We start from the raw sequence: 21,271 nt of genomic DNA, 5'->3' as shown, positions 1-21,271 counted from the left end.
ATGTGTGTGTGTTTGAGGAGGAAGGAAGCGATACATGCTCTTTCTATTGCATTTTATTTCCACAGTGAGTCCACACACGCACAAATTAGACCTTGTGACTTCTTCACATCTCTTGAGGCCGAAGGTACTTTCATGTCAAATGGCAGTGCTGTGCACTTCAGGGGCTCAGTTAGCCAAAGGGGAGGTTCAGGGAGGCTTGAACCCAGGCCCTGCCCTCAGTGGTACCCTGGGAGGGTCACTGCCCCTGCCAGCCCAAGGGCCATTTTCCTCCATTGGTGCCTGTTATTGGGTTCAGGCAACAGGAGTCACTCGAACATGATCTCCCAAGGAACATGTACAATCCCAGCAAACAATAGAATCCGAAGAAGAAAAAGACTCTGTTCTGTTCCTTGGATTTGGCCAAGTGAAGAGACAACCAGCTTTCCCTGTATCTGTTTTTCAGGGCAGTGAAGTATATTTTTGGAGCTGGTCAGGACACAGACCAATCTTACAGGCATGAACAAAATGCAGCATTCCCCAAATGCAGCCAAAATCCTTTATTGGAGCCACCCTCCTAATGCCAGTGGTCACTGGTCACTTTCCTGAGTGCGCGTGGACAGGTTGGCCCCCGGTGGGAACTGCGTGCTGGTTTATGTTGTTACAGTACAAGTGAACGCAAAGACTTGCAGTAGCTGCCTCTTAGCAAATGATCTTCCCTCACGCCCAGGCATGGGGGCATCGTGGTGGGGCTGGGGGAGAGCGAAGGGCCACTGTGCTTCCGTGGCTGGGCTGTCTTTTCTTTCTGGCTTCCCTACACTGTGTGCTCCATCATGGGGTATAGAGCAGTCCCTAAAGAGAAAGAGCTCGCCAACAGCCCCTGTGAAGAAGTTCCCCGGAGACCAGCCTGGCCCAACGCCCCTTGCCCTGCCACCCTCGTTGCCCCACCTGGCTTTAGACCTCCTTCCGCAGCACCACCTTGATGCTGCTGCAGACCTGGCCCAGGGCCGCGAAGAGTGGGTTGCAGAAGGTGCGGATGCAGAGTGAGTAGATGTGGCTGATGCACTGGATCTCAATCAGGTAGCTCTTAATGCACGGCACCACCGCCCAGATGTGGCAGAAGGAGATGCAGGCGAACAGAAAGCCCCAGAGCAGGGCCAGCGGGACACCCAGCAGCGTGGACAACAGGCGGTAGCACCAGTACTTGGAGACGGTGAAGGTGGTGTAGCTCACCTTCCACACGCCGTCAAAGCTGTAGGTGCCCACGGGCTCTGCAATCACATCTTCGAAATCCACCTGCAGGGGCGGCAAGGGGAAGCCTCAACTCACAGAAGCCACTCGCTTCTCAAGCTTTTGGGTGTGTGCGTGCATACGTCAGAATCCCCTAGAGGTCAGGTTAACCTTGGCAGCTGGACCCTACCTGTATTAGGCTATTCTTGCGTTGCTCTAAAGACATACCTGAGGCTGGGTAATTGATAAAGAAAGGAGGTCTAATTGGCCCATGGGTCATGATCTGTGCCAGAAGCATGGTGCTGGCATCTGCTTAGCTTCTGGTGAGGCCTCAGGGAGTTTTCAATCATGGCAAAAGAAGGGAGAGCAGGCGTCTTCCATGGTGAGAGTCGGAGCAAGAGAGAGAGCTGGGCGGGATGGAGGAGTACCACAGTTTGCAACAGCCAGATCTTACAAGAATTCTCTCACCATTGTGAGGACAACACTAAGCCACGAGGGATCTGCCTCTGTGATCCAATCACTTCCCACCCAGCCCCACCTCCAACATTGGAGATTATGTTTCAACATGAGGTTTAGAGAGGACACAGATCCAGACCATATCATCACCCCAGGATTCTGACTCCCCAAGTATGGAGTGGGGCTTAAGGCTCTGTATTTCTAACAAGCTCCGTGTTGAGCCCAAGCTGCTGTTGTTCCTGGGCACCACTGACCAACACAGCATGCTCGTTCAACCCCCTCAAGGTGAGTGACTTGCTTAAAGCCAACAGTGACTCAGTGGCAGTGCTACAGCCGCAGCTCTCAAATTCTATTGTTTTATGGTTTGAAGGGTGTTGGACAGTTATATGCATCCTGCAGCGATTTACTGGCACCTGTGGATTGGACGGTGAACAGGCAGAGGTTCCTCACGTCACTTACCTAACCTCTCTCGAGCCCTGCTGTGCATGAAGCACCTTCCTAGCTGCCTACACATGGGTGATGTCACTTAGCATCATTAAGCCTGAGCTGTCTTGTCTGTAAGATGGAGTCAATGACAATCTTCCAGTGGTTTCACCTTCATGAGGGTGAAAGGATGTGAGGCTGTAAAATCCACTGGTCCATGGTGAAACCCCGTCTCTACTAAAAATACCAAAAAAAAAAAAAAAAAAAAAATTAGCCGGGCGTGGTGGCGGGCACCTGTAGTCCCAGTTACTCAGGAGACTGAGGCAGGAGGATGGTGTCAACTCGGGAAGCAGAGCTTGCAGTGAGTTGAGATCGTGCCACTGCACTCCAGCCTGGGTAACAGAGATTCTGTCTGGGGGAAAAAAAAAAAAAACTCCACTGGTCAATTAAACAGCAGTGAACCAACTTAGCTGCTCCATGGTTGTTACCAGTACAGCCTGCCAAGTGGGAGGTTGCAGAGATGTTTGCTAATGCCTGTAACTGTTCTGAGATGTTTTCTTTCTAGCAGTGCTCCTGGGCTATTTAAATAAAAAGGGAGTGAATGGAGGTACCGACTAATCAGATCAACAGGAGGGGCCTGTGTGGGGGTCTGCAGCCGAGGCTCCAGCTTCAATCTTCCCCGCTAGTCCCTTTCCCACTTTGGTTATGGGGAGGGGATCCTCTCCTCCATTGCATCGCCATTATTAAAATTACTTTCATTATTAAAAAAATGGCCACATCACAGAGAATTAATAGAATAGAAAAAAGAAAAGAGTCTTGGGTTTGTATTTCTCTAATACTAAAGATATGATTGTTTGGGTATTTCTTTCCAGTACAATGTTTTCTGGGGAAGGGAGTGACTAGAACTATGTTGCTCAGACAGTGTTGGGCCCCCTTTTCTCATGTGACTTTAGCTTCTGAGCTCCTGCACCCCACCTCAGGTCCCTCATTCCCTGTGCTCTGAGGCTGGGGATCCCTGAGGATGAGGCCTCACTCGGGGCGGTGTGTTAGCAGGCAGCACAGTTTACAGGGTGAGACTCTGGGCTGCAGGAGATATGAAAAAGCTGACCTGAGTCAGTAGGGCCTCCCAAGACCTTCCTTGTATAATTTTGGCCCCCAGATTTCTCTGCTGCAGGTTTCATCAGAGATGACTTAATCTGTTATGCAAGCCTGTGGATGGGAGGAGAGGAAGAAAATGGGCCTCATCTTCTCAGGAAGGATGTCACTTCTTCTTGGAGGGCTTCCAGGAGATGGTGGCTGGCTGGGAATTTGGGGGACTGAGGGATTGGAACAGGGATGGAAAAGTCATATTCACTCCCCATGCCTATGGAGGTTCTAGTCAAACCCCCAGGGCCTTGATCCTGCTGATTGAGATCATTTTTCTTCCATGTATTCATCCATACATCCACGCCCCACTGAGATGGTTTGGATGTTTGTCCCCTCCAAATCTCATGTTGAAATGTGATCCCCGGTGTTGAAGGTGGGGCCTGGTGGGAGGTGTTTGGGTCATGGGGGCGGACCCTTCACCATGGCTTGGTGCCCTCCCTGTGGTCATGAGTGAGTTCTTGCTGTGCTGGTTCACATGAGAGCTGGTTGTTTGAAAGAGCCCGGCATCTCTCTTGCTCCCTGTCTCTCCATGTGATACGCCAGCTCCCTCTTTGCCTTCTGATATGATTGGAAGCTTCCTTAGGCCTCACCAGATGCAGATGCCTGCACCATGCTTCTTATACAGCCTGCAGAACCGTGAACAAAAATGAATCTCTTTTCTTTATAAATTACCCAGTCTCAGGTATTCCTTTATAGCAATGCGAAATGGACTGACACTCACCATCTATCCATCCACTCATTCATCTATCCATCTAGCCACCTATCCACCTGCTCATCTATCTTCCATCCATCCATCCATCCGTCCACATCCATCTATTCATCCACCTACCTACACATCCAAATAAATACTGATTGATTCCCACTTCACCTAGGCACACTACCTCTTGAGCAGTGCTTAGCACAATACTTGGCACGTGGTGCTATTGTGATGGTAATATTGCTCAATGATGGTAATTATTCCTTCAGGTGCTCTGAAGTTTCCTTCGAAAATACATCTCAGAAATTCTTTTGACATCCTGGATTATTCTCCAGCCTAACTAGTTATAAATGTGTGTGTGTGTGTGTCTCAGTTCTGTGCTGATAAGATGGATGGAGTCCTCCTTTCCTTACAGTAATAATTACAGTACTTACAGTAATGATCCTACTGCCAATGGCCTCTGTATGTGTCTTTTAATTATCTTTCTTCTTCTTTTTTTGGTGTTTGCAGAAGCCATTGGTGCTAACATTTGAATTATTGCCAGGGATTGCCTTTGGGGGCTGTGTGTGGGGCAAGTGCTCTATTTTCTGTGAATCTCAGAAAACGTGCTCTCAGAGGGCTGGGCTGGGCTTGGAGGAGGCAGCTGTTCCCCTAGCTCAGATTTGAGCATTGAGAGAGCTTTGGCCACAGCATGCTAGTTTGGGGAGATATTTATAAGGCCCGGCTCAGGCAGCTCTAGGCAGTCGTGCCAGAGCACAAGCACACAGTGACTTCATTTCTTAATTCCTTTCCAGAAGCAGAGAGGAGATGGCTTTTTCTTGGAGGGTGGTGGGCTGGGAGCCTGCATCTGCGGGCTGAGGCTCAGGACACTGTGTGCATTTGGAGAGAGGGGCTGGAGGGTGAGGAAGGGGGAACGATGATGCACATTCTGTCGGTGTCCCCTTCTCTGGCATATTTATTTTTGGAACAGCAAGATACCCAGTTGATTAATTGAAACCAGCCAGTGCAGTCTCTGCAGTCTCTGAGAGGGCGGGGAAAGTGCAGGGGGGGTGGATTGCTTGAGGATGCGGGGGAGGACAGCAATCACCCATGGTCAAAAATACCTCCCCCAGAGTCCTGCATGACTCAGTCCGTAGGCATCCAGGGCCTTGGACAATTCAAACAGGATATCTGCGGCTGGGGAAATAGCTCTTAGCAGGGGGATAGGTATATGGTCCCAGTATCCACTGGCCACCGAGTTACTGTGTGAGTTGGGGCATGGTACTTTCCCTCTCTGAGATGCTAGGTTTTTTGTTTGTTTGCTTTTCTTTTTCAATTCTACACAGAGACGATTGGGCCAAGATCTGTAGTGACACGGAGTTAGCTTCAGAGTCAGCAAACCCAAGCGAGGGGCTTAGCTTTTGCCAGGTCCCAGCTTCCTCCCCTATTACCTTGTTACTTAAAAGGCATTTCACAATCAGTGTGCCCTGTCTCCCAACAAGGTAATTATAGAAGTTGAGAGTGCTTAGAAATATTCATAGAAATTTGATGCAGTAATTTTGTGTTTATTGAATCTAACAATACAAATTGGTGCTTATAACTGCACGGCTGTTTTCTTTTCATTTTTCCAGTGATTAATTTTTGTTATATTTTGCAAAAGTAGAGCTGTACAATGGATTAGAATAGTAATATTAAAACTGGTCCTTCACTCAGTTTTAGAGGCACTGGCCTATAAAACAGGAAGTAAAATGAGGTGATAGCTGCAAAAACTGGAAAAATGACGAAGCTCTGCATCTTTTGTTATAATTGGTAGCAACAAAATAATAGAATTCTGTACAACCCGGGATAACCATGGTAACACACACAATGTATTTGGCCCTTTATGCATGCCAGTTTGGGGTCACGTATCTTACATGTGTTATTTCACATGGCATGTAAGGGACTGGCAGGGTGATGCTCAGGTCAGCCTGACAGCAGGGTCATTGAAGGGGCCAGATACCCCAGCAGGGCCTGAGGCACAGAACACAGCACAGGCTGGCTCTGATGGGAGGAGGAGGTGGCCAGGCATCATCTGGAACTTGCAGTTGAGAATATCTCTGACTCATCCTTCAAGAGGATGCTCTTGGAGTTGAGAGCGTCCTAGGTAGGACCATATACCTAACCCCATCCTAGTGCCCTCCAGCCCTTCTCTTCAGCTCCAGGTCTACCTTAGGGGACCTAGGGCACCTGGGCTGGGGCACAACAGGACTTGGGTTTATGTAAAGGAGCTGGGAAGAGACTGAGATAACAGAGGGCTGCAAAGAGAGAGAGGAGGAGAAGAACCTGCCAGAAGAAGCTCCTCAGCAATCCACTAAGCCCTGATCTTTGCCTCACTGCCTGTCCCTTCCCATCCATTCTTCTGCCCTCTCAGTCTCTGCCTTTAAGAAATTTGGTGCATATTGGAATGGGGAACAATAGAAGCACCTTGGGTGGAGCTCTAGGCTTGGCTGTGCACGAGCTTTCAGTGGGTGGTTTGCTGGTCTCCAAAGATGGCCCTCCATTAGTCATGCTTCTCAGTGTTTGTCCTCAGGTAGTCTCAACCCATCTTGAGTCTGGGCTTGCCCTGTGACTCACTTTAACCACAAGAATGTGGCAGAAAGGATGTTGTGCCAGTTCTAGAACTAATCCTTCAGAAAGACCAGCAGCTTCTGCTTTTAGGAACTTTGAGTCCCCATGTTAGAAGTCCACTTTTATACTTTGCTCCGGAGACTGGTAGAATTAGAAACGCACTGCTGAATGCTGCTTGAGAGACTAATGGCAAGGCCATGTGAATGAGGAGGCCTGAAACTACACAGAGATAGAGGGCCAGCCACCCCAGCACCACAGCTGAGCTGTGCCTCCCAGTCATCTCTGCCAGTATTCCAGGGCTATGAGTGAACCATCTTGGATGTTCCAGCTTGGTGGAGCCCCCAGGTGATTGCAGCCTCAGCCACCATCTGACTGTAGCCACATGAGAGGCCCCCAGTGAGACCAGCAAGACTGCCAAACTGAGCCCTGCCAACCCACAGAACTGTGAGAAATCAAAAAATGGTTGTTTCCTTAAGCCATTAAGTTTTGGAATGATTTGTTACTCAGCAATTGATAACTGATACTGTCTGTCTTTAAGGAAAACAAGGGATAACTCTGGGCCCCAGGTGTCTTCTGTAGGATGAATGGGACTTGGTTGCTGACAAGCTGACAAGTTTGAACATGAAACTCTTCTTTTTTTTTGAGAAGGAGTTTTGCTCTTGCTGTCCAGACTGGAATGCAGTGGTGCGATCTTGACTCATGGCAACCTCCACCTCCTGGGTTCAAGCAATTCTCCTGCCTCAGCCTCCTGAGTAGCTGGGATTACAGGTGCCCACCACTACATCTGGCTATTGTTTTGTATTTTTAGTAGAGATGGGTTTTTATCATGTTGGCCAGGTCAGGTTTTGAACTCCTGACCTCAGGTGATCCACCTGCCTTGGCCTCCTAAGGTGCTAAGATTACAGGCATGAGCCACCGTGCCTGGCCTGAGCATGAAACTTTTATGCTCAAACATGAAATGCAAACATTCACCAGCTCAGCTGAATAACTTCTGGGGTCAAGGCCAAGGAATCTGCATTTTAATAAGCGCTCCCACCAGTGGACCCTGGGAAAGTGGATTGCATTTTGAAAAACTCTAGATCAGTTGATACCCAGGAGTCCTCATAACACTAAGTTGTAATACCTCAGTGTGAATTAGTCTGATGTAGCCTTTCTTAGAGGTCATTGACAGAGGGCAAGACATTTCCAAAAGGAAGGAATTGCCAATATGGAATGACAGGTGGATTGGATGACCCTCCATTATTTAGTTTCAATCTGCCCTTCCTGCCTTCTCTCCCACAAATTCCCTTTCAGATACTCTGTCCTAATCCTCTTTGATAGTTCATTATTCTCCTGCAGACAGAGCAGCAGTGAAGTGTTATCTGTTGTACCCACTATGACTAGCTGATAGTTCATGGCTTCCATGGAGCAGTGCTGTGATCCATTAGTCATGTCTGCCATGAACACTGGAAGGGGCAGTGGTAATGACAGTCTCTCACATTTGCCGACTCTGCCCAACATTCTTCCCAGTGTTGGGAAAGCCATTGCTTATTCCATTTTTTCATGGAAAACTTTGTTCCTCCATTTCACATTTTTAATTTTTCTCATTTTTATAATGCACCATGGATACCACCTCTCCATAAAGCTGGCTTCTGATTTTTCCCGATGAAAGTAATTCTTCCTCTCCTAACCTCCCATGACACTTAACCTGGCACTCATTTATGGTGTTCAGCACCTTCTCCTGTATGTTCTCATCTCATCTTCTCCCCAGGGCTGGATTCCTCTGCAGGGGAGGTACCAGGTCAGTTTCATCTTTGTGCGACAGGGTGTCCCTGATGGGCACAAATCTGGAACAAGAGTTTGTAGGGCTGGTGGGCATCTGGTTCCTCTGGGTGTTGTGTAGCCTGAGCCGAGGGGCAAATGGGAGTTTGTTTTTCTGAAGAAGGCAGGCATTCTGTGGCAGATGTGGGTGGAGGCGGGTGGGGAGTAGTATCATGGAGGAGCTGGGATCCTGTCTATCTCCTTCCCCTGCTTGAAGGGCAACTAGAGAGAAGCTCGAGAGGGAGGAGTTGACTACAGAAGCTAGGGGACCTGCATGACTCTCAGGTTCAAGCATCACTGCTTTAGGACCCTGGGGGGCCTATGTGTGAGTCAAGAAAGGGAGATCGAGAGAGAGAGAAGAGAGAGAGAAGAGAAAGAAAGAGAGAGAAGAGAGAGGAGAGAGAGAGAGAGCGTTGTCAGTGAGGTGGCCCTAAGCCTTCTCAGAAATAACTTGGGGACGGTGTGGGGTGGCTCTGAGGTCCTGAGGTATACCTGTACTGGGGCTAGAACCTTTCCAACCTGGCTCTGAAGGTTGAGGCATCCTTGGGTGTACCCACTGGTGAGCTGAGAACCCTGAGGACCTTTGGCAGACATTCCCAACCCCGCAACCTGGAGGGCTTGCATGCAGTGAGCCTGTCCTGCTCATCACCATGTCCTCTGGGATAGCACAGTGACTGTGCTGAGCAGGCATTCAGTAGCGATTTGTGGAATCAGTGTTGGTGAGGAGGCAAGTGGCAACAGGAATGGGGGTGTGCTCCCCCCAGTTCCTCAGCTCCAATCTCCATGACCTTCTACACTGCCCTGGGCCCCCAGCCTTGGAGACCACAATTGAAGTCTGTTGGGGTGTACGGGGCTTTTCCTCTGTCCTTGGCTGCCTGGGGTTAAGGGCAGGGCCAAAAAGGGGTGCCTCCCCTCTACTGGGGGTCAAATCCATGGATGTAGTATGTCTATCTCCTACTCTTCATCCTTGGCTTTTTTAAATGTGAAACAGAAGTGGCTGGTGGCACCAGGGACTTGGGCCCAGAAAGGGCAAAGGATTTCCTCAGAGTCACACAGCAAGTTACTGTCAGGTCTTGGACCAGAACTCGAGTCTCTGTAACCAGGTCCTATTCCAGCCTTCTTTCTGTGTCACTCATCTTAGCCCACGAGGAACCTGCTACCACCTGTGAGGCCACCCTGCCACCTGCCACCTGGGGCACTGCCAGGGCCTCCTGCACCCTCCTCTCAGCCTCTGTCCGGTTTCTCCATCTCTCTCTGTCTTCCTCATTCCCTTTTCCTTCCCATCTCTTTTTTCCTCCATCAGTGGTGAAATCCTGGCAATTGAGAAGCTGAACAGTCTGGCTTTATCCCTCCTAGCCACAGTCCCCTCTCTCCTTCTTTCTTTTCTTTATTCTTTAACAGACTGTAACATAGACCTGAAATCTATCTAAATCTGATATATATCTGAGTCTGGTTTATGATCCTTGTTCTGCAGTAAACTTTTTTCATTTCTCACTCACTAAAAATAAGAGAAAGAAAAAGTCAAATAAATCCCTAAAGCAGAGAATGTCCAAAACATACCAAATAACCACCTCCTCTGGACAAAATTATGTGTGGCACCCTTGTTTAGCCTTTGCTATTTTTTCTAGGGCTCAGGGCCTCCAGGAGACGACAGCTCTCAGCCCCAGGAAGGCTGCGTAAAGCCGCTGCATCTGTGCTGCCGCCCCCGCTGCTCCCTCTGTGTCATAATCCAGGCCTGTGGCTTGCAGCTGGCTCCCTCCAGGGCTCCCTCTGTACTTACCACTCATTGTGGGTGTCCTTTAGAAACCATGTTCCCCCGTGGGGTCCTCTTTCCCATCCCCCTGCAGCCCACCAGGGTGTACCAGATGGTTACCTGGGCGTGACACAGGCTCCCGGCTTAGTTCTCTTGCCTCTAGATTGCAAGCTCTTTGAGACCCTTCTTTGACTCACACTGTCACATCCTTGCTGGGTGCCAGGGACTGTGTTAGACACTTTCAAACCCTTCATCTCATTCAATCCTCACATTATATTGTACAGTGCTGCTTTGAGATTCGTTTACCTGGTGGAGGTAAATTATATTATTCCTATTTTACAGGGAAACTGAGGCTCAGAAAACCTGGTTGGCTTGTCTAGTGTTATCATTTTTAAGTAAAACGGACTGGATTTGAAATCAAGTCTATTAAAGTCAAATCCAGGACTATTCCTGCTAGATCACACTGATGGAAACCATAACTAATAATATTTTACATGTGCAATTTTATTTACATGTATACAGTGCTTTACAGTTTGTAAAATTTGTTTCCTAATTTTCCTTATTGCAACTTTCACACAGAGCTATATTATGTACTCTATCTCCATCACTCATAATGTATAGAAATATAATATCCAGTGTAATAAGAGCTGTTGTGGAGGAATGCCCTGAGTGAAGCAGGGGGACAGAAGTGGGAGCAACTAATTGCCTGGAGGAGTCAGGGAAGGCTTCCTGGAGGAGGTTGCATTGGAGTTGGGCCTTGAAGGCTGAGTGAGGCATTCACCACCTGGAAAAGAGGGGACATGCACTTCTGGCAATGGCACAGGAAGGTACTCTGGTGGGTGGGCTGGCAGGTGGGAGCAAACTAGGCAGAAGAAGCAAGTTGGGGCCAGATTGTGTTGGGTTTGGACAGCCACATGGACAGGCTAGGCTTCTCCAGCATGAGGGGTGCCCCACTGAAAGACCGCAATACAGGCCTGTGCTTTAGAACAAGTCCTCAGCCACATAGTCTGATCCAGTGACCAGGAGCTTTGAACACTTGAAATGTGGCTAGCGAAACTGAAGAATTCTATATTTTGTTTAACTTTAATTAAAATGTAAACCCTGATTTCATTATTGAAAAATTTTTACAGAATGTTTGAAACAGTACAGGCATGTGAATTGATTTTCACATGTACATTTTATGAAATGTAAATGCAGAACAAGCATGTTGGATGAAAATGTGAAGTCTGAACTGAAATACTCTATGGGTGTTGGAAGCACACTGGATTTTAAACTTGAAGACTGTACAATAGTTCATTGATAATTGTTTTATATTGCTTATATGTTGAAATAATACTATTTTAAATATATAGGGTTAAGTAAGAAATATCATGAACATTAATTTCACCTGTTCGCTTTTGCATTTTAAAGTGTGGCTGCTAGAAAATTTAAAATTCCTTGTGGTAACAGTATCCTTATTGGACAGCCCTGGCCTGAGATTCCAGCACTTTCAGTAGAATCGGAGAGGCCCCAGACACTGGCCCTCTTAACAGCCCCTCCAGTGACCCTGATGCTGGTGGCCGGGGACCCTTCTTGGAGGAATTCTGCTTTAGAAAGTTCCCTCTGCGCCAGGTGTGGAGGCTTGTGCCTGTAATCCCAGCACTTTGGGAGGCAGGAGGATCACTTGAGCCCAAGAGTTTGATACCAGCTTGGTCAACATAATGAAACCCGGTCTCTACTAAAAATACAAAAATTAGCCGGGCATGGTGGCACTTGCCCGTGGTCCCAGCTACTCAGGAGGCTGAGGAGGGAGAATCGCTTGAGCTTGGGAGGTTGAGGCTGCAGTGAGCCGTGAGTGTGTGACTGCACTCCAGCCTAGGGGACAGAGCGAGACTGTCTCAAAAAGAAAAAAAGAAGGATCCCTCTGGGTACTGGGTGGAAGTTGGATTGAAGGTGTGGGCCTGGAGGCAGCAGGTCTGTTAGTGTCACCGGGGCGAGGAAAGAGGCGAGGAAAGGGCGAGGAAAGAGGCCCAACTTCAGACATTGGAAGACTCCCTGAGGGCTGGACAACTCTGAGCATTCCTTTCCAGGGTCCCAGGTGCCCTCTGCCCTGTCCTGGCCACTAGACCTGGGGTGAGGAGGGAGCTGGGGGAGGGCTGGGCATGGCCCCCAGCCTTAGGGACAGATGTTGGGCAGTGCTCTGGGGGAGTGAGTGCACCTCGAGGGGCTGCCGGCCCTGCTGGGAGCTGCCCTCTGGGGATTAACCCTGTACCCACTAGAGAGACCGCAGAAATGCCCCCTGGCATGGAAAGGAGCCCAACTTGGCCGCCCGTTCCTATTCCTCCCAGGATGAGGGCCAGGAGTGAGTGGCAGGAACGTCACAGTAGTAAGGAGGGATTTTCTTTGTGACTCGCTTCTCCCGCCCTGATTAGCACTTAGGTCATGGAGATGAGGCTAATTTTTTTGCTCTTGATTTTGCTAAAGGTCCTTGGGCGATTTACAAGCCTTTTTTGGGGGGCGGGGTGGAGTGGGGTGGGGTGATACAGAGACAACAGAGCAACAAGTCTCTTTTCAGGCAAGCTGTGTCTGCAGCAGAAACCCTCCCCTGCCAAGCGCCCACCTCTCACAAGCGTGACACCCTCCGCCCGCCTAGGCAGGCCCGCAGAGCCTACCTTGACTATGTCCTCGTTAATGTTTTTGGGGTCTCGGTTCACCAGGTCAATCTCCTTGCAGTGGATATCCTTGACGATCTGGGCCTCGAGGTCTGTGTGCTCTTCTGCCATCATCGCGGAGCTGGGGGGATCCACAGGAGGAGATCCGCGCCGTGTGGCCGGCTGGGGCTGAAAATCCTTGGGGCAGAGAGACCAATTCAGTTGTCCCCAGACTTATGTCCCTGCCAGCTGAATAGGCCCCACCCAGCATGCCGGCTGACAGCTGTCCCACATAACTTCAGCCTGCCTCTCGCTAAAGCCTCCTGTGGCAGGCCTCCAAGCTAAAATTAAGACTGGAGCTCTTCTGGAAGGCCGATCACTCCTTAAAGGGGGCTGCCTTGGGGCACTGGGCCTCAAGAGAGGGTGCAGAGGGCCTGGCATTTCCTATGCGTTGTGTGGCTGTGGCCAACTTGGCTGTCGCTCTGGGGCCCCTGGAATTTGCCCCACTGCTATCAGCATTTGGGCTCCTTTGGGGTGCACTGCCCATGGAGGGAAGAGGAGTTAGTCCCTCCTCTGCCTCTGGCTGGCTGTGTGACCTTTGGCACACTTCACCTCTCTGGGTCACTCTGTCCCCATCTATAAAATGGGGACAAGATAATAACAGTTAGGGCTCTCCTACCCTAGGAATGGCTTCAGGAGCTGGAAATGTGATGTTGTGGGGCTTCTCGTTGGATTGCCAGTGCCTGGCCCTGCTGCTTGGTGACCTGGAGCAGGTCTAAGCTTTGTGGGTTTCTGAGGTTTTCACCTGGAGCAGGAGTTGATGGACTGTGGTGTGGGGCCAGGCTGGGGATGAAACAGGGAGAGGAAGCTGCTGTGGGACTGCCCCTCATCTGCCGTCTGGAGCCTGCACTGGGATATGCCCGGTGCGGGGAACATGAAGCTCATGTTCGTGCTACCCTTCACCCCGCCCTAGTGACAGCTTCCAGGATTTTCTTGGGCCCCAGACACTCCACATGCATGAGTGGGGTGCACCTCTCTTAGAGATCTGCTCGGTTTTTCTGTGCCCTCTTCTAGCTCAGCCATCCCCTGGGACCCAGCAGCGTGAAGGATGGCAACTCTGAATCCGCAGGGGTCAGGGGCTGTGCTTCCATGTACCTGTCTATTCACTCCTTCATTCAGGATTTGCTAATAGCCGGGGATACACAGAGCAGCAAGGCTCTGTCTCTGCCTTGAAGTGCTCCCAGTCAAGGGCGGGGGGAGACCAGTTGAAACGATAAGTGATTATAATACTGTGTGGTAAGTGCCACACATCAGAGATATTTTACAAAGAACTGGTCTTAGAAGTCCATAGGAGTCAGTGACTTTGAGGACATCAGGGAAGGCTTCCTGTGGGAGGTGACTTTGCAGATATGTATTGAATGACAAGCAGGAGCTCACCACTTAGAACACTTCAAGTTACAGGATTATGGGTATCGAAGAGTAGTATAGACAAGAATGTTGAAAAATGTGGAGTGACTGGAGCACAGGGTGTCTGGGTTTGAGACAGGAGATACAGCTCAGCTCAGGCCTAGGGGGTGCAGTATCCCAAATATCATACTAAGTAATGTGGATTTTATCTAGGGCTGCTGGAAAGCCATTGAAGGCTTCAAAGCAGGACCGGTGGCCTGCTGGAGGGTAGATTGGAGCTGAGTGAAGTATGAGGTAGGAGGGGGAAAACCAGAGGTGATTAAGGCTTTATCAATAATTACATTTGGCTACTAATACCAAGGATGCAAAAATAATAGTGGCTTGAATAAGGTAGGAACTTTTTTCTCTCACTTAACACAAATTGTTCAGAAATACTATAGTGGCTCCATGATGTCATCAGACATCTGGACTCCCATCCTTTTGTTCTGCTAGCTTCGAAGCTACCTCATAGGCACAAGATGGCTGCTGCTCCTCCAGCCATCATCTCTGAGTCTGGATAAGAAGAAACAGGTAGGGGCAGGGACAAGAAATGACATCTGCCAACTGAGTTGGCTCTGTTAGAAAGCTTTCTTAGAAGTCCCACCCAGCTACTTCTGTTTATATCTCATTGGTCACTCCTGTCCTGGCAAACAATGATGGAACTATAGATTTTTAGCTGAGTACATTTTCAGCCCCCACAGTGTTACTAGGGATAAATGGCAGGCAACTAGAAAAATGTCCCTAAGTCTCTTAGGATTAAGAGTTAACATTTTTTGTTGCTTTTCCATTCCTTGCCTGGGTCCCCAGGTCCCCCTGGTCCCAGGTATGTGAATATTCTGCAAAGAGATTGGAACACAAAAAGAACACTCTTGCTTGTATTCACGAGGGATGCCGCAGGGATCTAAGCCTGAGCTTAAGTTTTGTGTACTGTAGAACCAGATCTGTCTGGTGAAAGACGGACCAACTAATGGCAGTCCTGTTGCAAGGGATGGAAGAGCCACCTGGAAGAACTCATCATCCTAAAGGGAAGTAATCATAACGTCATAGTAATAATGATGATGGAAGGCCGTCTTTTCCAAAGATGACGAGACTGACAATCCTTCCACCAAAAGGAAGGGTCTGTGTTCCCTCCCTGGCTGGCTTCCTGGCTCTCTCCTCTCAGGGTTCTTGCTCTTGGACCTCAGTCGCCATGCCAGGAGGAAGCCCACACCAGCCCATGTGGGGAAACCACATGGAGAGGAGCTGAGGCTCCAGCTGTCAGCCAACATCAGCGTCAGGCATGAGGGTGAACAAAGTTTTGGATATTCCCAGTCCCCAGTCTTCAAGTCATCCCCAATCTTCCTGTCTTCCAGCTGAAGCCCCAGACACCATGAAACAGAGAAACTGTCTTCTCTGTGTCCTGTCTGAATATCTAAACCACAGAGTTCATGATCATAATCATTTTTTCATGTCACTGGATTTTGGGGGAGCTTGTTTCACAACCATAATCACTGAAACAATGAGCGCCAATGGCAATAGCAACTACCGTTTGTTGAGATTCATGACGTGCTTGGCTTCATTCTAAGGCACCTTAGTGTGTGTAAGGAGGCTCATTTGTTATCTGAAAGGGTCACTGCCCCTAGCTGGTGATCACTGCTGAGGGCCAAGGGAGTGGAGCAACTAACACACATTGTGGATTTCACAGGAAGTGTGCTTCAGCTGGACCAGAAGGATGAGTGGAATCAGAGAGGCAGAGAAGAAAGGGCCAGATGTCAGAGGCAGAGAAAGAGTCATCTCTCATTTTCTTATGACAACTGTATTTCCCAAAACCTCGCTGGTGAAAAGAGCACTTAAGCTGGGAACCATTAGTTGTTTCTTGGCCCCATCGCGAAGCAGCTCTGAGCCCCCTCTCTGAGTCTTGGGGCCCTTACTTGTCAAGTTTGGATGGTAAAACCTGCCTGTATTCCCCACGTATGAGTCTGTGCCCCTCCACACAGTGTGAAAACCTAATGGGGCACCAGAGGGGCTGTGTACTCACAGATAAAATGTTACGAAGAGAACGTACTGACAGATGAAACTTTCAAGTCAACCCTGGGGTGATGCAGCTAACAAGAGAAAGCAATTAAGGAGAGAAAGTGGCTTTCCAGAGCCCATTTTGTTTCTGGGGTTTTACAGAGGACTCTGCGTTCTTATTTTAAAGGATTTTTGTTGTTGTTATTATTTGGCTTGTCAGGGAAAAGAGAGAGAAAATAATTTTGAAAATGGGATGTGCAGGAAGTCAAATTTGTGGAGTGTGAACAGGGGAAGTAATAGGAAAGGGAAAGCTTACATAAGCTGACTTACTAAGAAAGTGATGGTACCATGGACTGAAAACTCAGTGAACTAGCAAGTCTAGGGCTACTGTTAACAAGCAAGACTCACGCAGATGTTCCCAAGGCTGGTAAGTCTAGAATGATCAGCAGGAAAGGAAGCTTTTTTGTTTTTCCTACAAGTTTTAGATCTGGGCTGAGAGCTTCTATTTTCTTCATGACTTGGCTTTTGGGGTCTGTATTTAGAAAACAAAACACAGTCTGCTCGAGCGTGGAAGAGACACAGCTTTTCCATTTTACAGATGAAGAAACTGAGCGCCCAAAAATCTCAGTTAGTGGATTGGAGAGCTTGGGATTTTGAGACAGAAGAACTGCTATATGCCCATGAACAGGCCACTCCCTTCCAAACTTCGGTTTATTCACCTATATAATGAGCATAACAGACTATCTTTTCCTATCATGAGGGAATTGGGAGATTTTTGGAATGGGTTCCAAAATAGACAGAGTGATCTCAGGATGCATCAATAAACACTCTAGAATAATGGAGGTGACTATCCTACCCAGCTGTGCACTGGTCAGACTACACTTGGAGCTCTATTGGGGCTCCATGCTTGAAGAGGGGTCTTGGGAAACTAGATCATATCTATAGAGGAAGGAAGCTCCTTTAAGAAAGAGCTTGAAACATGTCTTGTGAGAAACAGAACAAATTTGGGTTCTAAAGAGAAGACTCAGCGAGAGGGACAGAAGAACTTTCCTCAAATCTCTGAAGGCATAAGGGATGAGATTTATTCTGGGTGGTCCCAAGGGCTGGTAAGTAAGTGGCAGACTTTGGCTTGACTCAACCCAGGGTCTGGGTCACAGTTGGCCCTACTGATAATGATAGCTGATATAGTTCTCGGTAAGGGTACCAGGAAGGACTGCCTCGACGTTTTCCGGAGATGTAGTAGACTGCTTCAGAAAGGGGCTGGCTTCCTGGGTCCAGAAACGTTAAGGTAGAGGAGTAAAAGGGAACCAAGGACTCAAAAAGTAGAGGAACAGGGCAAACTGTAGGACCATTTAGTAAATCTTTCTGGCAGGACTGGCTACATAAGTTGAGGGGTCCAGAGAAAAACCAAAAATCAGCGCTTGTTAAAAAATGATTAAAAATTTCAACATGGTGAAATCAAGCTGTGGCATCTCCCAAGCATGGGGCCATATGGGTTGCACTGCCCTGGTTTCAGGCTCCGTGGGCCATATAGTCTCTGTCGCAAGTACTCACCTCTGCCCTTGTAGCTCAAAAGCTGCCACAGAAAATGCATAAATGAAGGGGTATGGTTGTGTCTCAGTAAAACTTTATTTACAAAAATAAGCGGCAGCCAGATCATAAAAACGAGATTTTGGCTCATGGTCCGTATGTAATTTGCAGACCCTGTTTAGAGTCCCGGGTCATCGGAGCCACCTTGGTCTGGTGCTGTCCCGAGCCATGTCTGGACAGCCTCGGTTTCACGTTCGAGCCAGCGCAGACTCGCTCTCCTTACCTTCTTCCCCCACCTGGGGGAAAATAGCTCTGACTTGAGTACCACATCTAACTGGGATTCCTTCCACCCTGACCTTGATTTTCCATCAGAGAATGAGAAGGAGTAAGTGAACCCCAAACTGCCATACTCCCCTCCATGAGCAGTTGCCAGGACAGGGGAGACTGGCCCGTGCAAGAAAAGAGATGGAAACTTTTCCAGCCTCCAGGACCAACAGTGAAAACCCCCCATTCAGAGACCATTCTGGAGCAGGCTCCCGGGAAGGGGCATGTATTCTTGTGGGTGGGAGCAGCGTTTGCTGTTTTCTTTCAGTAAGGCCCAGGGTGGGCCTCAGTCTCTGAGAATTCCAGGTGCTTTGGCATTCAGAACATCTTTATGAATCCACAGAGTCCTGATGCTTGGGCAGGGTTCTCTGGGCTGGGTTTTCCGCACATCTCTTTGAGATCCGTGATGTATACCGCAGACCCAATGGATATTCCAGAGACTGGGTGCCCTGAAGATGAGCTCTTGGTTCTGTCTGAAACCTCATTCTGCAGAATTCACGAGGGGTGAGGGTGAGAGAGAAGTCATCACTCCTCCTTGTCTCTGTCTACTTAGCCTCCCAGAGGATCTTTGTTTCTGAGTCAAGAAGAGCTGGCTTCAATTTCATCTGGCCTGAGCCTCAGAAGTGAGCCACATACGCTGTCCTAGAGATTCAGAGCACGCCCCACCTCATACACCACACTGCCTTTCTTGAAAACAGGTTGAACTCAACTCTTCTGCATTGAGGGAAGCTTTCCTGGGGCCATATTTTCATTCAACACATAGTGACTTCAGGCTGATGTTTTTCCTAGGCTTGGTGGATGGGAAACAAAGATGAATAATGCATGATTTCAACAAACGCTTACTGGGTGTGCAGCATGTAGCAGATGCTGAGGATAAAACAGTGAAGAAGACTTGAACCCTAACCTGGCAGATTGCACAGTTCTGCTGGGGAGGCAGACAAGATAAAACAATGATGAACAGAGGGCCTGGCACACTTCCTGCTGGCGTAGGCAGGTGGCAAACACTGGGAGGAAGCCCTAGGATCACGGACGGACATGGCTCCTGCCTGGTAGGATTTCCCAGTCTTGCAAGGAATGAGGGAGGCCCTTGAGCACCCCCAGATCCCTGCAGCGTGTGCTGAAGTTCCAGTGAGTGGGCGGGCGGTGAACACTGCCCCAGAGCACTGGGCTTTGGCCTCTGGGGAACAGAGACAGGGAGCTTGAGGAACAGACAGAGGAAGTTGGAGGGTCATTTTCTTGCAGGGAAATAATGATTGCCCTCCTCCCCTGCGATTTGTAGAGGATGGCGACTCTTAGTAATAATCGTGTGTTAGGGGTTGAACTGTATTCCTGCAAAAGATGTAGAAGTCCTGACCTCCAGTACCTGTGAATAGAACCTTATTTGGAAATAGGATGTCTGCAGATGATCAGAGTTAAGATGAAGCTATTAAGTCATTGAGGTGGGCTGGAATCCAATATGACTGGTAATATTAGATTCCAGCCAATATCATACTCTTATAAAATGGGGAAATTTGAATATACAGACACACACACACACACAAACAAACAAAGCAACAACAACAACAACAAAAAACGCAATGTGAAGATTAGAGTTCTGCTGCCACAAGCCAGGGAACTACCAGCAGCTCAGAGAGAGGCCTAGAACCGAGCCTACCCTGGCGCCTTCAGAGGCAGCATGTCTGCCCACCTTGATCTCGGATGTCCAGCCTCCAGAACTGTAAGACAATACATTTCTGCTATGTAAGCCCCCAGTCGGTAGTCATGGCAACCCTAGCAAACTAATACATGCTAGAAGGACCCAAACTTCTAACTGTATTGGTTTCCTATTGCTCCTGTAATAACCATAAATGTATCTTAAAACAACACACATGTATTCTCTTACAGTTCTACAGGTCACAAGTCCTCAAATCAAGGCATTAGAGGGCTGCATTCCTGCTGGAGTTTCTAGGGGAGAATCGGTGGCCTTGCCTTTTCTAGCTTTCAGAGGTCACCTGTGTTCCTTCTTCCATCTCCAAAGGGCATCCTTTCAACCTCTGCTCCAAATCAGGTGCTGTGATCCAGGTTCTCGCCTCCTCTCTGCCTTTCCTGTTTCCCCTCAATCCCACACTTCTGGTCAGCCAGAGGTTCCTGTGCTTCTTGCCTGTTGGCTGTGAGTTCCTCGATTCCTTTCCAGCCCACAGCCACCGGCTCCGTGGAAATCCTGGGGCCCCATCTCTAGGGCAGTCCATCCAGATAGTGAAGACACTGCTGGCCCCCAGCTGAGCGGCACTTGCTGGTCAGCCAACATTCACCTGGCCCCTAAACTCACTTTTCCTCCCTCTCTCTCTATGTGAGTGTCATGTTTGCAGCTGAAAAGCAGATTGGGGGCTTCATTTATGGAGGAATTTCCAACTGCCAGCGCTCTCCGGGAATAGTGCAGAGTAGGTTCCTAGGGTAGTTCACTCGAAGCAGGCAGAATCCTGTAGATCTTAAGAGCTTGGGCTTCTGAGTCAATTGACCTGAGAGAATCTGCTAGTCACAAGGTGTATGACCTTGAGCCTCATTTTTCTTGCCTGTAAAAGAGGAATGATAATAATAGGATGATGTGACAACCATGTCAGGGTCACAAACTGAAACGCCCTCAAGGTAAATGAATGAAGCAGGCCAGGTGGAATACATCTACAGCTTCATTGGTCATCTCTTTTTTGATAGACATGGGGATGATAAACACACCCCTTTCTTTTGAGCTGTAGGAAAACTGACAGGGCAATCATTACCATAAGAATCAGGGGCTGGGCATGGTGGCTCACATCTGTAATCCTAGCACTTTGGGAGGCCGAGGTGGGTGGATCACCTGAGGTCAGGAGTTCGAGGCCAGCCTGGCCAACATGGTGAAACCCCGTCTCTACTAAAAATACAAAAATTAGCCAGGCGTGGTGGCACACATCTGTAGTCCCAGCTACTTGGGAGGCTGAGGCAGGAGAATCACTTGAACCCAGAAGACGGAGGTTGCAGTGAGCCAAGATGGTGCCACTGTACTCCAGCCTGGGTGACAGAGCAAGACTCCAGCTCAAAAAAAAAAAAAAAAAATCAGGGATGCCCAGCCTCAGTGTGGGGAGATGACAAGGAGAGGTGGGGACTGTGGAAAATTGGAGATCACATGCCCAGTTGACTCCAAGAGGAGTAGGGGCTGCAAGCCCAGGGATGGGGCAGAATGGCCCAGCCTGAGAGGGGACCCGCAGTCTGTGGCTGTGACCTTATGGGCTTTAAAAAATTTCAGTGTTCCAGGCCACACCCCAGACC

At 48.9% G+C, this 21,271-nt stretch overlaps 1 protein-coding gene across 1 annotated transcript; it reads right to left on the bottom strand.

The window, feature by feature from the left end:
• Nucleotides 1-40: 40 nt before the first annotated feature.
• Nucleotides 41-12,907, bottom strand: CAV3 (caveolin 3). The gene is made up of 2 exons (XM_005547688.5): nt 12,719-12,907; nt 41-1,272 (listed from the first exon to the last, which is right to left on the bottom strand). Exons 1-2 carry the CDS (start codon nt 12,830-12,832, stop codon nt 931-933), a joined length of 456 nt encoding a protein of 151 aa, XP_005547745.1. The 5' UTR covers nt 12,833-12,907; the 3' UTR covers nt 41-930.
• Nucleotides 12,908-21,271: the final 8,364 nt, after the last annotated feature.

This window comes from Macaca fascicularis, chromosome 2 (genome assembly GCF_037993035.2).
Source record: "Macaca fascicularis isolate 582-1 chromosome 2, T2T-MFA8v1.1".
Lineage (NCBI taxonomy): Eukaryota > Metazoa > Chordata > Mammalia > Primates > Cercopithecidae > Macaca > Macaca fascicularis.
The sequence above is the reverse complement of the archived record's forward strand: the minus strand, read 5'-3'. Positions and strand labels throughout refer to the sequence as shown.

Excerpts from the sequence above, each read along its gene's own strand:
- CAV3 (XM_005547688.5), bottom strand. The coding sequence starts at position 12,832 with ATGATGGCAGAAGAGCACACAGACCTCGAGGCCCAGATCGTCAAGGAT. Across the intron at positions 1,273-12,718 it reads TTAACGAGGACATAGTCAAG|GTGGATTTCGAAGATGTGAT; the intron begins GTAGGCTCTGCG and ends CCGCCCCTGCAG.